Source organism: Ailuropoda melanoleuca, chromosome 8 (genome assembly GCF_002007445.2).
Source record: "Ailuropoda melanoleuca isolate Jingjing chromosome 8, ASM200744v2, whole genome shotgun sequence".
In the NCBI taxonomy this organism is placed as follows: domain Eukaryota; kingdom Metazoa; phylum Chordata; class Mammalia; order Carnivora; family Ursidae; genus Ailuropoda; species Ailuropoda melanoleuca.
In genome coordinates, this window is record NC_048225.1 from 90,741,943 (window position 1) to 90,759,513 (window position 17,571).

A 17,571-nucleotide genomic window follows, 5' to 3' on the forward strand; every position below is an offset into this window, starting at 1 on the left:
AAACACAGGAATGCCTAAGTACAGGAGAAAGTGCCCCATCTTATTAATAAATGCATAACAAAATAATTCACACAGCAGACTGGCAAAACAATTTCAAACCGTACGTTGTTATGACGGTAGAGGAAAACAAATACTACAAATATATCGTCTTGGTACTTCATGCAGTTTTGGAAATGGAACCAAAATTATTCAAATTTTGTAAGTTTTCACTACTGGATCCTGAAATTCCATTCCAGGAATCTAGCCCGGAAAATGCTACCACCTGAGAGCAAAATTCAAAGTCAAAGATTGTGCCTTGTGGCACTGTTCATAAGAACAGCAACCTGGAAAAACCACGTGTCCATGAATAGAATGAATAAATTATGACACATTCAGTGCAATGTTGACTCTGAAAAAGATGAAGCAAGTCTGCAAATGCTGGAATGAAAAGAGGTCCATCTTGTTAAGTCAGAGACCGAGATCATGAAATAATAGGTCAGTACCATTCTGCCTTTGTTTTTCTAATCTATTTCCATATACACCTTACATGGCCATGGTGAGAACTGGGACCACATCAGCACATGGCTTCCGGGAGTCCCCTCTGGAGAATCGGACTGGAGAAGAAAGAACAGCTTACTTTCTCCCAGTATGATTTACATTTTTTGAGAAAGTATTACTTTCCTAACATTTCTAAGACCTACAGAGGTGGAGGGGGGCTAACCTTATTTTAGGCTGAGCTGGAGTCACTTTGCGTTCTTCAAACACTAAACTCCCTGGAGCCTGGACCCGGGCCTTACTCATCTCTCGGCACTTGGAGAGACAGTGTTTTGCATACAGTAGGTGTTCAGTAAGCATCTCATCCTACTTCACCGAACAAGAGAATGCATTCTGCCTGCTGAATCCCCACTGTGTGCAGTTAACTGCGTGAGACACACGTGTACATGTGAGATGTGTGCACGTGCGTGTGCATCGATGAGGCCGAAAGGATAACGTGCAGAATTACAGCTGTTCGAGCTGCTTGCAGCTTATGAATAGGGAGGAAAACTGAAGTGTCAACTCCAGCAGGCTTTAATTATTACCACTGGGGAAGTTCCTCTCTTTGGACCACAGGAACCTCCTCCAGGAAACAGCGCGGCCCCGGGGGGCGCGGCCGGGCAGGCTCTTGTCGGGTCCTCCGCTGTGGTTGCTAGCAAACAGCGCCCAGGTTGCTGCCCTCCAGGCTGTGGGAAGCTGGATTCCCGCTGGCTGCGCAGGGACAAGACCAGTGTTTGCTCAATAACACAGAGTTGGTAAGGAAAAATTTTTTTTTCCTTCTCCAGCTTACCCTGGAGGGTTTCCAAACAAGGAGAGTCCTGCATGAGAACAATCAACAGAATGAGGAATGGAAATTCTGCTTTCAGACAGATGGGGGGGGGGGGAAAGCAGGGAAAGCAAATCAAGGCACCTTTATCGTTACGGGGATTCCAGATACTAAACTCAAAACAGACACAGTCCCCTGCCAGGGTGGGGCACTCAGGTCACTTCATCGCACCGTCTTTCTTCCTCCAAGGTCACTGAACCCAGAGAGCCACCAGCCCCACGCCCGCTCTGCAATGCAGAAGGAGGGGGGACCGCCCCTCCTGGACCAGCTCCCACCGCCACCATGAGCTCCTCCCCGCAGACAGAAGAAAAGACAAATTTCAAATACCGTTACCTTTTTTATTCTCCCTCATCATTCCGGTGTGTTCAGAACATTGTAACAGGCATGGAGGGAAAAATTACTGCGTTTTTTAAAACTCAATCTGACCAAAGTCTGTGATAATATATGAAACCATGCCATTATCTCTTAGCGCAACAAAAGCATTCAAAAATTATTTTGGTACTAAGAGTAAAGATTAAGACCAACTTCCAGGTAAGCCATGAGTACGGTTTAAGGGCAAGTAGTGTTTTCATTGCAGCGATTTTGCAGAAATGCGGGAGTCATGTGTACGACTGGAAACATTCAAATCCTTGACAGCTTCTGCCCCAGCATTTAAATAAAAACGAACAGGTTGGCGTAGTTTCAGTGGCTTTCAATTTCCTGTTTGATCTCAGAAATGTACGGATGATCTTTGCCGTGAGCCACTTCCATGATGGCGATGGCCTGGGAGAGGCAGAGACAGGTGAAGGGTCGAGAGCCTGAAGGCCACCCCCTTTCACCCCCACCCCGCACCCCGGGCTGACCTAACCCCTGCCAGACCGCTCTGCTTCAAGGCACAGCACACACACGGCCTCTCAGAGCTCCATTCTCCTCCAGAGTCTGGCTTTTCTCTTTTCTTTCTTTTCTTTTTTTTTTTTTTTTTAAGAGACAAGATTATCTGATAACCAACTGGTCACCCAGTCTGTACTGCTGAGTAAAACATTATTCAACTATAGCTGAAGAAATGATACAGAGAAATTGATTTCATGACATTCTAGATACCGCAGTAAGAAATGCTTTAGGGATAGAATTATTCGGCTGTGCTCAACCAAGTAAACAGGTGATGCTGGAACAGAAAAGTCCACAGTGAACTTCACATCAAACCCATTTTGATTTTAGTTTGCAAATCTGTAAGACATGACAAAACCATTCTTCCCTTTCAAAAAGTGTGTGTTTTCCTTGTAATGCACATTCTTAAAAAAAAAAGAAAAAAAGAAACAAAAACTTAAAAGTAGTTGCAGGTTTCATTTGCAGAAGCTGGAGAGAACATATTTATAATAAGGCTTCTTTACAGTGGGGCAATCTAGAGAGGAAGAGCTGCCAGGGGCTCCATCGCTTCCTAGCTGAGGGCAGTCTGCTTAACTACTCTGTACCTCATTTTCCTCATCTGCAAAATAGGAACGATGCCTACCTCTCAGATGTTAGTACACATGAAGTGTTTAGAATAGGGTCTGGCATATAGGAAGCATATCCCAAATGTTATCTGTATGAATTTATTTTGCTTTTTTGTATTCAACTATATTACTCATAGGTAGAAAACTTAAATTATTTCCACTCTCCAAATGGAATTTTTGATGGCCTTTGACTCTAATGGATAATCCTTTCATTTATACCATTCACTTCATAGATCTCAAACCAACAAGAGGCAGGCCAAGGAACAGTGTGAGCCTTCAGGAATGTCCTGTGTTAAATGGCTCCCCTGCTCCCTTCCCTCTGTGTTCATTTCATGACTCACGCTCCTTGCTCAGATCTCCTGTGTCCTTCACTAATCTTAAACCTCATTACCTACCAGTACCTTGCAACTGTGACCCAACTGGTCCATTTTCCCTCAATTCACCAAGACAATAAATCTGTTATCTTAGGTGAATTCTATGGTTTAATAACAGAAAAGTTTACACTGAGCTCACACTTCTAGCCTAGTTGGGCCCGGACCCTTCCATTTGGAATGTGGGACCTTACATCGTCTTCCCAAATAGTCTTCTGGGAAGATACAGGGAATGGGCCCCAACTTCCACAGACATTCTCTTAGAGGACTCAACAACCTGTGTCAAAGACTACATTTCATCAACTGTTAATTTCTATGTAAAGAACAAAAAGAACCACTATTCAGGACGCTGCTTCTGAGCTCCGGTCAGATACCAGGTCAGGGTCCTGCCCCGTCGCCCTCACAGGGCAGCTGCGGACACGGAGGGAGGCCAACACCGCCCAGAGCCCTGGTCTGCCCCGGGTGTGGGTCACAGCCTGGGCGAGTGAAATGAATGCTTTCAACTCAGAAAGACCCCAGTCTGCAGGAAGGCCTCAGCCTGTTTGAATCTCAGTTTTTCCATCAGGAAAATCTCTCATTTTTGTGAGAATTAAAACACACATACGAGGTCCTGCCATGTAACCGGTTCCTAATGAACAGTGATGATGACTGCCGAGTACATTTTAGAAACTCCAAGCGCATGATTATTATACTATGGAAGATTCCCTCATCACAATCTCCTGACCCACCCCGTGGCCTCTGTCCACTTCCAGGGCTTCACGTGGGACCGGGGTGGTAACCCCTTCTCCCCAGAACAGCAGCCAGCCCCTCTCGATGTGAGCACCCCTGTCCTACGGGAGGGCCCGGATGCAGACAGGGCCAAGGCTCAATCACTTACCCTCCTCCCACCTTCCCAGCCCGCCCCCTCCCACCTCTCTGGCCAGCGTGGCTCAAGAGTGGGTCAAGTCTCCAGGACTTCAGTGACTCGGCCCTAGCAGGCGGGAAGGCAGGGGACGAAGGGGCCTTGGGGTGCCGGGACCCACAGCCCCACGCTGCACACGCACCTTCTTCAGGGCTTTCTCTCCAGCAGCTTTGTCTTCTAGGCCCATGTACAGCCTCCCCAGCTTCAGCCACATGGAGGCCACGTTGAGGGAGTACAGAGGGTAGTGCTTGCTGCAAGAAGAGAGAAGGTAACAGACCACTTGTCAAAGACTCCAGAGCAGCCCACAGACAGGGCGCAGTGAGCCCCAGGCTGCCCAGCCCATGGCTCCCCACGGTGGCCAGACTCCTCCAAGCCCTGGCAAGTGCTGGGGGGACAGTGTGGACGATTCAACACTAAGCACCCAGAGGCAGCCACTTTCACGCAGCTTGTGTATTTCTGAACAGCTACAGAAAAACTGCAGGAGAAATCCTATACAAAGACACTGATGAACACGACATTCAACCCCAGTCCCAGACTTTTGTTTTGGGTACACCCGGAGCAGGGCACTGGGAAAACGTCTTTTAAAGTGAATCCCGTCTTTATAGAAGACACTAGGCTTATCACCTCATGTTAAAAAGCCGGCACACCTAAAAATACACACACCTGTGTGTCTCAAGACCCCAGCTTTCTGTCACACACTATGGTATCGGTTGGTTTAGTAAAGCTGCCAGCTCTCTGAAGTCAGGAGAACACCGACTTCTTCTAGACAAGCTTTCTCTGTTGTCCAGGAGAGGGCTCTACATACAGTAGGTGCTCTCTCTCCGGTTTTCAGTGATGGCTGATGGCTAGGGCCTGCCAGGGAAAGAGACCAGGAAGCAGCTCATGGGTGAGGGGCGGGGGAAAGAGAATGCATGTGTGTGTAGGTGTTGATTTACAGACTGGTCTGTACTGCTCTACCCTCAAAAGCCATCCAAAGGACACATCCTAGCTGTATTCCTGGGCAGGGGGCATCATACCGCCTGGAGGAAGCCATGGCTCTACTGGCCCCACAGAAGGCCAGAGCTGGCCTCCAGGAGGGGCCCACCCAGCTAAGGAAGGGTCCAGGAGAGCAAGGCCCTGCTGGGAGAGGGACCACAAAGCTAAGACGATCTCATTCTTTCTCTCTCTCTCATCCCCTCCCTCCAGATCTCACAGAGGGCGGTGTGTGCAAGACCAGAGGACTTTCTCACCCACCCCAGGAAGAAGACAGGCTTTGAGATCCTCCGTGACGTAGCAGATTGTTTCTAAGAGCCGATTTTAGGAGCTGGCTTCCCTTGCGCTCCCCCTAATGGCTAATCCGTGCAGTGTAGGGTAAATGGAAGGCCCTGGAAATCCAGCCTGGACACAAACTTTACAGTCCCCAACTTGAGAACATGAGGGAGTACTAAGGGCTTCTCAAATCCATGAGAAACACCTGAGGTGCTTCTGCGGTGTTGCTGGGGCACAGGGATCTCAGGTCTAATGCCCAGAGCTTCTGAGCCACTTGGGTCTTGGGGAGACCCTGCAAATATACAATATGAATGTGTTTAACAAATGCCCTATTGATAAGACCTAGGCCATCCCAGCCCTGAAATGGCTAATCAGACCAGAGGACACGGCCACAACCTCCACCTGTCACACACTTTAAGGTTTAAAAACCCTCTTGACAGGAAACTTCCCCAGGGCTGATAGTCATTATTACTCGAAGTTAGAATCCAACTTGCTTTATTCAGAACTAGGGGTGGTGGTCGGAGGAGGGGGACAAGGGATAACCAGAGCCAATACAATGGTCCCAGCATGTCCCCAATTCCAAACTGGGTTACAGTTACAAAAGGCACAAGAAGGGGATGGTGTGACTACCGATGGAAAAGCAGGGATATGAGACCACCACTTACCACTGAGTAAGTGTGTTTAATTTGGAAGGCAAGGGAGGGACAAGAAACAAGCTGGCAGCTTCTTAATACTGATGGGAAGGAGCTACTTTGGATACAGCACCCTGGACAGGTCCCAGCAGGCCTCTTGCCCCAGCACCCCCTTCATAACCTCAACCTGCCTCCACAGGTGTCTCTTCCAGATGGCGGAGGGCAGAGGCCGGGCCCAATGAAGCAGCAGCCTGCACCTGTGCCTCCAGGTGTGGGTGCAGAAAGAGAAAGCCGTTCTAGGCGTGTTCTGACACAGGAGAGTCAGAAAACGCAAACAGCATTCCAAATCACCGAATTCCAGTCCCCGCTAAGATGATGAGAACAGCCGCTGCAATCACCTGTAGGGCTTAATGATTTTCTGTCCGTACCGCAGGGCTCCTTCCCAGTCCTGCATGTACAGGCAGACGCCCATGGCCTGGTACATCATGTGTAACATGTACACGTTGCTGTCCTCGAACACCGAGCCCATCTTCTCCTGGCTGAGCTCGCAGATCTCCAGCAGCTCACTAGGGGGTGCTCTGGAGTCAAGGAAACCACAGGTTCCGGCCTCTGGACTTGGGACACCTCCCCAAGGCTGGGTTCAAGGAGTTACTCCATCCACTCCGCCCCTACCCTCACCCTCTGAAAAAGTAAATTACAGAGAGCCAAGCAAAAGTGAAAGGAAAATATTTTTTTCTTTAAGAAGCATATTTTTCCTAAAGAAACAAACGTCAGGAAAAACTGAAGACCTCAACTATTAAACACAACTGAGAAATTTTAGCCATGGGGAACAGACCCTCGGTTCAGCTGTAAACACCGTTTAGGATCACAAATCCTCAGCCTCCTTCACCCTGGCTCAGCACTGCAGTTGGAGCATTTTGAAGGAAGAAGTCCCCATGATGAGAAAGTTCTTTTTTAGGCTGAGAAAAAAACGTGCCTTTCTCCAGTTTCCTCCACTGCTTTTAGTTCTCGCGCTGGCGTCAGTGTGACGCCTTTTCAACCTGAGAAAATGTTATACTGTAGTGGTTTAGAGTATGGACTATGGTAGTCAGCAGACCTGGAGCAAAATCCTGGGGAGCTCTGTCCCGTGGCTAAATTACTTGCTATCTAAGAGTCTGCTCCCATCTGCTACACGGGGACGGCGACACTGTGTGTCCCCGTGAGGATTAGGCACAATCATGTAAGCAAAGCCCCCGGCACTGTGCTCGCCTAGAGTACGACACCCAAGCAATGAGGGCTTTCACGGAACTCTACTCCACAGCTTTGGACCATAAAACTCTTCCACCATATCCAGGCTCCTGACCACACTAGTGAAACAAAGAGAAGTCAGATGAAATCAACACCATACGACTTTGATGCGGCTGACGCCAAGTCACAGGCGCTCCGTTCTACCCACGTCTGCCACGAGACATCCTCCCTTCCATGTTGAGTCTCACACCCACCATTCTTCCACTCCCTCCTCCCGGCTCTCCAGCACCTCTTGCCAAGTGAGGGACAGTAAACTTCGTGACAGTTGTAAAGGATATATTTGTAGTGCTTGGCCCTCCGGAACTCCTCGATGACGTTGCGTGCATATCTGACCATGTCACGGATGGTTTCTGCCTTTGGGGGATCGCTGAGCTTCCGGATTTCCACCTTGGCCTTATCCTGAGAAATGTCCACATGTGCAAGGTGTTACCCCCCATGGAAACTACACTGAGGGGGAAACCTCTCAAATAGTCTCTTTTGCCATGCAGAGGTAGGGGCTTGCCCATTCTAAAGTCACAAAGAACGCAAGGAAATCAGGCACTGGATCTAAGAGAAATTCAGTACTCCATTATCTTTTTACAACAAACAAACAAAAATACAAATTTTCTAGACAATCCTTACCTAGGCAGGGCACTTAGAGTATGTTTGCTATGGGCAGGTCTGTGGGTTCACACATCCATGAATCTAGAGAATAAAATGAGGAGGGGGGGCATGGACAAAAAAATGGGCAATGCCAGAGAAAATTTTCCATATTCTGGCAAACGGGTTAGAAAGCCTGAAAATTACTCTCATGTGCTTTTCCCCTTCCCTCTCTTCTGAGCAGCCATTTCTTTTGAAGAAACAGCGATCTGGCAAATCCTCTTACCACTATGGTGTAATGCAAATGTTTTCATCAGCGGTGAGGGGTCAGGGTGTGAATAGAGACCTAGTGTAACTCGATTTCCCTCTAGCTGTCTTAGTAAGATGGGTTTAAAGGGTCAAAAGTACTGTAGGAGGAGACGCCCCCGGGGCAGACAGGGCACTCCACTGACACAAAGGTGGAGCTGCAGGGTATGGTCAGCACCTTTACCCGATCCGGGGCCTACCTTGTCTTTGGTGGTACACTCCTGGCACTGGCAGGTAAAGAAGTAAGAATCTCTTAACCGGTCATTCCTATCTTCTGTTGGGTACAGGAGGTCGATGTAGCTGGTGAACACCTAAGGGGGTCCAAAGAGTGGACAATGCCGTCTGCCACAGGTACACTCACTCCTTCTTCTTCCTAGGGCTCTGCCAATACTCACAGGGATGCACCCCGAGGAGGGCCACAGCTGGAGAGATGTCCTTCCCTATAAAACACTTAATTCTTTAAACTCAGCAATCCCCTAGTTTTGTCCAACTCCTTGTGATGGAGAGAAAGGGCCTCTCTTTCCACTTTCTAGAGAATCGAGGAGTCCCCAGAACAGTCAATCGGGAGGGTTGAAAACATGCCCGCCCCCTCCCTCCCCAAAGAGAGCCAGCCATGGATGTGTCCCAGCAAGGACAGGGCCCCGTCACACGTGGAGATGCACACATTGTACTCATCCGAGACTGGCCCGGGTCTGAGTCTGCCCAGCCTTCATTCAGCCCCTTTTCTTTACAGCTTGGGCTGGCTCAGACGCCCTGCTGGGTGGAAGGGAAGCAGGAACACATCCTCGCTCAGCTGGCAAGGGAGCAAGAGGCTAGGCCATGCGGGTAGGGACACGTCCGCAGAGGGAGGACACAGATCCTAGGACACCAGCATGCTGCTTGCTGCCTCGCCCGGCTGGGCCAGAGAACTTGGAAAAGTCTTGCCTTTGGGCTCATCGGGTCCTCCCGTCCTTGCTTTTCTCTGACGGGGTCTATAGCTGGGACTTGGAGCATATGGAGGAGACCGGCATTTAACTGCCCATTATCTACTCCCTGGGACTTGCGGCTCACCCCACACCATCAGGCAATGTCTGACTGAACAGATGGATATCACAGAGNTCTGTGAACAGATGGATATCACAGAGCCGTCTGCGTGCCAGTAACCCCGGGCACTGGCAGGCAGGCAGGGGGGACTTGCACAGGCCTGGGTGCTTGCAGGCGCCGCCAAGCCCAGCTCTTCCCAGCCCGAGGGGCAGTAACGGAGACCTCGCAGCTCAGCTGACACCCTCTTTGAAGGGCAAGTCTCCCCCAAAGCACTGACTTCCCCGACACGAGGTTACTGCGTTTCGGGTCTGCCAGAGCGCGAGGGCAAACCGACCGGAGCAGAGCTCTGCCCGGCCTCCCACCGCAAGAGCTGCCTCCTTGTCTGTGACACGACGAGGGACACAGTGTGCAACACACACAAGTGCCCAGAAGATGGCGACAGAGGCCGCTCAGTGTCGCCGCTCAGTGTCTGCCGAGCCCGTCTAGGGGCCAGACCGCGGGGTCTCCCCCTGGACCAGGGCAGCACTGGACCCCGGGGACTTACATTCTCACGCACTGAGATTGTGCATTTTAACAAAAGAGGCATCGGCACAGTTGCAAGACATCTGGAACCCAAGACGCCCCACAGGGAAACACGGTACCCTCGTCGGGATAAATTAAGCAAAGGGCAGAAAGTCTCCTCTGTGGCCTGGACTTCAGGTCCCAGTTCGGCTGTGGGCTGGTTACAGCTTCTGGAGAATCCAAGGCCTTGATCATTTAGCACCCTGACCACTGTATTTAAAATTTAAACTCTCCAGACGGAGATCTTACAGTAGCACTGAAGACCACTAACCTGAAACTGACTGAAGGGCGTGATTACGTTCCCTACCAATTCCTGGGGCCTGCCGGGGAGTTTACGATTTCCTTAGGAACACACAGCACGTGTGTTGTGCGAGTTGCCAGGCAGCCCTTTGGAGCTTTCTGGAGGTGAGGCGTCTTAGAAGGCGGTCACGGAGGCAGTGCGTGGTAAGGAAAAGGAGAGGGAGTCACTGCGCAGGGGACAGACACCTGGTTTTCTCTGCATCCCTAAGTTAAGGAGGGTGCCTCTTGGCCACAGACTGCCTCCCCTTGCCCTGTCGCTGTGTATGGCCCGTCGCCCGAACTGCATTCCTAAAAAATGATCTCTCTGGAGTTCCGATGTGGAACAACAGCCTGTGCATGCTGATGTGTCCATTTGGAGTTTTAACCCTTTAGATACCGCTGGGTTGCTTTTCTCTCTTTCAGATAACAATGGTATTGACCTTCTGAGGGGAGAAAAGACAGGCCAAAATTCGCTCATTAAAAAAAGAAAAAGCTCAAACTCAATTGTTTGGCAGGAGAAATACTGAGACGCTCAAGAGCTTCCAAAATTTCACTGTGCCCATTTTGGCCGTGTCCTTTCTCTGCAAATCTCTACTGATCTTTGTAAGGGACTGAGTTTGAGTTTATTCTTTCCTGGTTTTTTTTGGCCACAGACAGAAATGGAGAGCATCGAACGTAAGGCAAAAGCGTGGGGCTCGAAGCCGTGGGTCACGAACCTGATCACTAACCTGCAGGGCCTGAGGCCGGAAACAGGGCAGCTGCTGGGATCACTCACGGCCCGTCTTGCCCAGCGCTGCTGCCACAGACTCACACACCACCCTTCAAAACCGCGGTCGGAAACCCACGGCCACAGCCGCTGCTGGCCACACACTCACCTCCTCTCCCGGGCTGATCTCCTGTACAGCTCTTACTTCTGCCAGGGTCCCCTTGTAGGTCACAATGACATTGGGGCAACAACTATGATTCATCAATGCAACGCTGTCAATCAGAAGAGAAAACCCAATTTTCTCAAGAAGGCCGACGAATGCTCAGAAAATGTTTGGCTATTTATCTACTAAGCTGCAGGAATGGGATCTTGTAGGATGTTTTAAAAAAAATCTAATAGTTGGCCATCACAGTCTAAGAGGTTGTCCTGCCTGTACCTATAATCGTATCTAACGTCTCTAACGATACTGCAAAGTGAAATTCACAATTCAAAATGGTGACATCTAGGCCAAAAATAAAAACGACACACAATAATAAAAATAGCAGTGACGATGAATCCCACAAACATTCCTTCCTGCGAGATGAAGGACTCATCGCCCAGCGCTCCCCCACTGGACACCACACTGGACAGATGGGGTGCCGGTTCCAAGCGGCTTTTTCTATGCGTGGATTATTTCTAACGTGTTTTCTTCAGCTTTTGGGAAACTGCCACCGTGGGAGAGGCCAGCTTCCTCGGGCAGGGCTTGGGGTCCCAGAGAGGCCCTGAGGAGCCCAGCTGCCTCTCTCTCTGCACCCTGATTTCCTCATCTGGAAAATTGGGACATTACTGCTCCCGCTGCTCGCTGTCTGCTTTTCAGGGACGGAGAGGACAGAGAGACTCGCCTATGTGAGGGGCTTTGAGCTTTCTGATTATATCAAGGTCAAAGTTCTGAGAACAGAAATTTCTAAACTACAGGGAAAAAGTGCTTGATCTCTGAAAATGCTGCCTTTGAAATCACAATGCCGATATGATTTCAGCCCAAAGGGATTTTTCCCCCAATTAAAACTGCCTGGAAACTGGGGCTCATATGGGCACTCACATCCATATGCAACATGGCTCTGGCGGCCAGTGTCACTTGCCTGAACCCTCAGCAACCAGAACCCCACTCCTGTTTGCCCCAGTACAAAAGAGCAGAGAGTGGCGGGGCCCAGTGAGGATGAGCTGCCCCGGGTTTGCCAAGCACAAGAGGGAGTGGTCCCCTTCCACCTCCCAGTTGCTACAGGCCTGGGTGAGCAAGCCCTGCGGCTGGCCTCGAGCCTGGGAGAACATGTAGCAAGTCCCCTGTCTTAACCTTAGGAAGGGTCACCTCTGCCACGCGTCACAGCCCACCTGGCTTACCGACAGGCAATCAGGCCCCGGAGAATCTGATTAAGCAAATGCATGGAAAGTTGTCACTAAAGGAAAAGCCACTTTCTAGAATCTTTTGTAGAACTATTCATTTCAAGACAGACTCCTGCGTATCTTCTCAATGCGGGTAGAAGAAATTCACCAAGGCGAAGAACCTAAAGCAGTTCATGCTCTTGGTATCATCATTCTGCGATCACCGGGCTGGGTAAAACCTCGGACTCGGACAACACCACTCCGACCCTTGCTCTTTGTCTGGAACATACTGAGAGCAGACACATTCTTTCTGGTCTGAAAGTGTCACGAAGAGCCTTCTAAAGAGGGTCTGATGGCCTTTCTCGGTCTCTCCTTCCTTTTCCCAAGGGCTTCTCCCCAAGACATTTCTTTCCTCGCTCTTGGAATTCAAGGTGCCGATGACACCATTTTGGCCATGGGGACAATGTCATGTAAGTTTTTGGTTTCGCTGGCCAGGAAAGCCTATGGCAGGTGCTCAGGGGACATGGGCCTGTACATGTGCTTCTCTATCTTTCAGACCCGTGTGACATGCAGCTCCAGGCGGCAACACACACACACATACACACACACACACACACCCCAGGGGCTCACACGCCATCCACGGCAAACACATGGGTGTTCCCTTTCTCCGCTTCAACCCAAAGCCAGAGGCCCCTGCGGTGTATATTAAGCAACCTCGCCAACCTACGCCGGGCTCACTCAGACGGCACGCGGGGAGGGCTCCTTCGCTCCATCTGTGGGGTGAGGACTGGATTTCAGGGACCCAACGCATTCTGAAAATACCCGTTGCATCAGACACCACGGCAAAGCCGTTTTTGGCAAATCCATGACAGTCAGAGCTATAAAGATCTCCATCTGTCAGCTGGCCAGCCTTTCTTGAATTACTGGAGTATTCCTGAAGTAAAGAAAAATCCTGTCGTTCTTTGAAATTTTCTTAGTTCGCTCCTTGAGCAGAGTCTCCCTCCCCAACTGCGCTGTTTCTACACTCGTATTTTTCGAGAAGAACAAACAGATGTAGAAGGAACCCATATCGTCTCTGCATTAGCCTATGGCCAGTTCTTGGTTGGCAATTAGTGTTCCGCTTTGAGTGTAAGAAACCCAAAGATTTCCAGAACCAAAGATATGCAAGAGCAAATTTCTCAGCAGGACGTGGGCTGTTCCTTCTCTGCACACTATAAAATATTCTTTAATAATAGCTCTGTACCTAGCAGGACTTAACAGGCAACTGTTCTCTTAACTACTACCTTTGGATCCTTAAATGTATGGGAAATATTTTGAAATCTGGCAGAATTAAAAGGGTGTCTTAATTCACTTGGAGTTTCATGACTGCCACATGCAGTTAGGTAGGTTATTTAAAAATAAAAAAAAATCTAATTAGTGTTAAGTAAGTAAAAAAGAAAAGAACTGAAGTCAAACTCAGCCTACTCAGGGAATATTGCCGATCCCAAATGAGAAAGCTCTTCATCTTCAATTGTGAAGCCATTACAGTTAACCTGCAGTGAGAACGGGTGAGAAAGAAAGAAACAGGTGAGCTGAAGCTTCTCTTTGGACAGAAATCATTTCTTTAATTTTGACCTTTTACAAATTAACTAGGACGACATTCCAGTTTAGTGATGTAAAAACCTTTCTTCTGGCCAAGGTATCCTTGGCTCAAACAAAACCAACCCACCAATCTCATGTGTAAACAAACAAATGCAGAACTGCTAGGAAGGGGGCATCTTCGGTGTAGCCGACCCACCCACCTACACACAGTGGCCCGAGGCCGGCACAGCCACTAAGGCTCCAAGGACTGAAGTTTGGAGTTAGGATACCTGGAGTCCAATCCCAATTATGCCACAGATTGGCGGTGTGATCTTGAGCCCATCACGGAGTCCCTCTGTCCTTGATTTTCTCCCGTTAAAAAAGGAGCCATGACCCACGAGGATGTAATACACGGGATGGGGAACGTCGTCAAGAATACTGTGTTAACTTTGTAAGGTGATCTGATAACGGGGACCATTTCTTGATGTATACCCACGTCGAATCACTATGTTGTATATCTGAAGCTAATATAATGTTGTACCTCAATTATACTCCACTAAACAAAACAGTAAAAAAAAAAATGAAAGAAAAGAAGCCACTTAATCCACGACCTATCCCAGGAGGTGAGTAGTAAATGGGAAAACCCTTCCCAGCTTATCGAGCTGCTGCCCATCCCCTCGAGAGGCAGAGGGGCCAAGGGCCTGAGGCTAAGGAACAGAGGCCTTCCTCTCACGTCTCAGCCCAAATCAACCACTGGCGACTTTCTCAATCTTAAAAAGAAATGTTACGTTGAAAAATGCCATGAGCAACTCTCACACTTGTGGAGGCTACAAATGAGGACAGTACATCCCCAATTTTGTGTTGTTCCGTAAATTCATTCTTCCCCCCGACATTCAGTGAGAGAGCCCTTACAGCCTGGGCACTGGGCACAGAAGGATGAAGAGACCAAAATCTGTGCCCTTGAGGGACGCCCGGTCCTGCTGGGAGACAATTTAGTGGGTATTTTTCCTTTGCATCTAAGATTTCAAAACTGGAAAGGGGCTCAGTCTTTTTACTTTTCGAATGATGGATCTGAAGTCAGAGAGGAGCAGTGACTTGCCCAAAGCCAGTGGCAAAGGCTGAGACCGCTGCTCCAGCCAAGCTGCCATGAAGGCTGTGTGTGAGGCACGCACGCTGAACGCCTTCACCCCACGGGGCGGAACCACACTCTCCCACACTGGAGACACTGCATAGGTACGTTCCAGGCCAACAGATGGCCTTTTTAAAACTAGCATCCACCGAGCACTTGCTCTGGGCCAGGCCCTATGCTAGGTGCTGGCCCTATGCTAGGTGCTACTTATTTACCCTCTCATAAATCTGCAATACCGCTCTGACATAACCCATTTTACAGATGTGGAAACTGAGGCTCAGGGAGAGGTCAACGATGAAGAACCTGCTCGAGGCCATATAAGTAGTGAGTGGCAGAAGCAGAGACGGAGTTCAGACCAGACATTCAGACAGCAAGGTTCTCCGAAACACAAAAGAGTTTTTTACCCTATACCATTTTCCTCTGAAATTGTTTTGATCTATGAATATTAATGAGGCAATTTTCCATAAAACTAAAAGGCCAATGTCAAAGGCTTAGAAACCTTGGCACACAGAGAAGTAAAGGCTGTGATGGGTTTTTCATTTGTGGTTTTTGCAATTCAGTATATTTACAAACTGTATTTACAATTTTTGACATAAAAAGAGATTACTGCAGGTTGGAACAATGGACAGCCTTTGAAGTCTGGAGGTGTTGGGCATTTCTATGTATAAGACTTAATGTACTATTTTTTGTACCATCTTCAAGTACCCCAACCTGTTCTGTCATCAGGACATTAACCAACTACCATGAACCAATGACCCACAACCAACATTAGGTAAGAGTGAATTAGGACTCTCATTCATTCAACAAAATGTACTGGAGTATGAACTATGTGTCCTGCACCATAGTGGGTCCTGAATGATCTACAGACAACCTCAGACCAGACACTAACATGCCTCAGCAGTGTCTGCAGAAGGAGAGAATCTAGCAACAATTTTCAAAACTGATCGAGGGAGAGACAGCTTCTCACTAACTCTAAGGCATAGGAGACTCACTCCTTTGCCTCTTCATGTCTTCCTCTGCATGGAGCTCAACTGGATCAGTCTACGACTCCAAATTCCTTCAGGCTTCAGTGTTTTATGACCCCTGGTCGCTTGATTCCCTCTGCCCTCCTCCTCTCACTGTGGAAGACTGAGTTTGTTTCTTCTGGAGCAAAGGCTCCTGTAAGCACAGTGTCATTACTGTTCCATCCTGGGAGGTGGTGATGGGGTGTGTAAGCCAAATTGCATAGCAATTTCTCTGCCAGTTTTCCCTCCCCTCTGAAATATCCCTAGAGAAGAAAAGTGAACTTGCATATTGTTAAGAAGGATGCATGGGCCATAGTCCTTTTTTTCATGTCAAATCAGGCGTAAGTGCCTTGCTAAAGCTATTCTCATAATTAGCATTTAGACTAGATGTAGGCTGTACACCAAAAATACATTTCCCAGCCATGCATATGTTCCCAGTGATTAAAATGCACCTCAATGCTGTCGGAGGAGTGTAGTCACCTTCTGCTGCCAGCTGCTGCTGGGCCACAAGTTAACCCACGCCGCCCTCCCACGAAGCAGAGAGAGGAGAGGGCTCAGAGGCTGGAACAGAGGACACGCAGCCTGGGGCTGGGAGGCAGGACAGAGGGTGGCCTGGGGCTGGAACAGCACTTTTCAGTTTTGCTTTAGAGTTTTCTCTGGGGATACTAAATGTCCCTTTTCAAATTCATATATGAAAAAATATGTGTGTATGTGCATATATATATATATACATATATATATATACGCACACACACACAATCTGAGAATGGATATTATGATCTGATAAATATAAAGTCTATAAAGGAATTAATTATCTCAATTATATACTTGTGTGTGTGTGTGTGTGTATGTATCACCTGGATTTTCTGAGTCAGTTCAAATGTCAAAGATTTTGAGTCATTTTCACCACAAATATACTTCTACTTGTGAGATCAAGTGCCTTGATTTCTGGTTATGAAAATAGGGTCCCCTTTCTCTTACTCCAGCACTGAGAAGTCCTATCAGCATGCATTATTGTGCTGGAGGAGAAGTGATCTTTTTTTTTCACAGCTAGAAGGGAAAATACACTATATTTATTTCATTTCTCCTGGGTTCTCATACAACCATGCCCCCTCTAGTCCAGAAAGAGTCAGGTATCTCATTTTTTTTTTTAATGGCAGATTAGTCAATTCCTCAACTTCCCACTGTCACCCAAATCCACTGTCTTAGGACACTTAGGAAAGTGTGTTGTAAATCCAGGATAATGTGAAAACCAGGAAAATCTACTTTAATACTCATAACTGGAATCCATTTTTTCTTTTTATCAAGAATGGCATTTTTTTTTTCTGATGATGAGAGTCACAAAATAGAGATATATCTATAACATTACATCCATCAAGGAATTCACCCAACTGGCAGCAGTCATGCTCATGGCGGTTAAAGTGGGTCAGAGAAGAGATGAAGACTCACTTCATTCTTTAGACGTGTAATTTTTGAAGTGGAAAAATTATGGGTGCTTTTTAATCTTTTTCTTCTTTTTAGTGCTTTTTTTTTTTAAGATTTTATTTATTTATATGAGAAAGAGAGAGTGCACCGGTGTGCACAACTGGCAGGGGGAGTGGCGGGGGCGGGGGGAGGCAAGCAGACTCCCCGCTGAGCAGGGAACCCAAGGTGGGGTCCCAGGACCCTGAGACCATGCCTGAGCCAAAGGCAGGCGCTTAACTGACTAAGCCACCCAGGCGCCCCCTTTTGAATGTTTTCTTAAGTTATACACACTCGTTGTAGAAAATTCAGAAAATTACCCACTTAAAAAAATTTTTTCTACAACTCAGGAGA

General features: G+C 48.3%; 1 protein-coding gene across 1 annotated transcript in view; it reads right to left on the bottom strand.

Moving 5' to 3' along the window:
* Nucleotides 1-1,656: 1,656 nt before the first annotated feature.
* The window catches only part of SMYD2 (SET and MYND domain containing 2), a 30,154-nt gene continuing 14,239 nt past the window's right edge, over nucleotides 1,657-17,571 (bottom strand). Inside the window, exons 5-11 of the mRNA XM_034666856.1 lie at nucleotides 13,528-13,595; nucleotides 10,874-10,976; nucleotides 8,336-8,446; nucleotides 7,529-7,649; nucleotides 6,362-6,536; nucleotides 4,226-4,334; nucleotides 1,657-2,101 (exon numbers count right to left, since the gene is read on the bottom strand). Coding sequence (XP_034522747.1) covers nucleotides 2,021-2,101; nucleotides 4,226-4,334; nucleotides 6,362-6,536; nucleotides 7,529-7,649; nucleotides 8,336-8,446; nucleotides 10,874-10,976; nucleotides 13,528-13,595 — 768 coding nt within the window. The 3' untranslated portion in view covers nucleotides 1,657-2,020. The remainder of the gene's footprint in view (nucleotides 2,102-4,225; nucleotides 4,335-6,361; nucleotides 6,537-7,528; nucleotides 7,650-8,335; nucleotides 8,447-10,873; nucleotides 10,977-13,527; nucleotides 13,596-17,571) is intronic.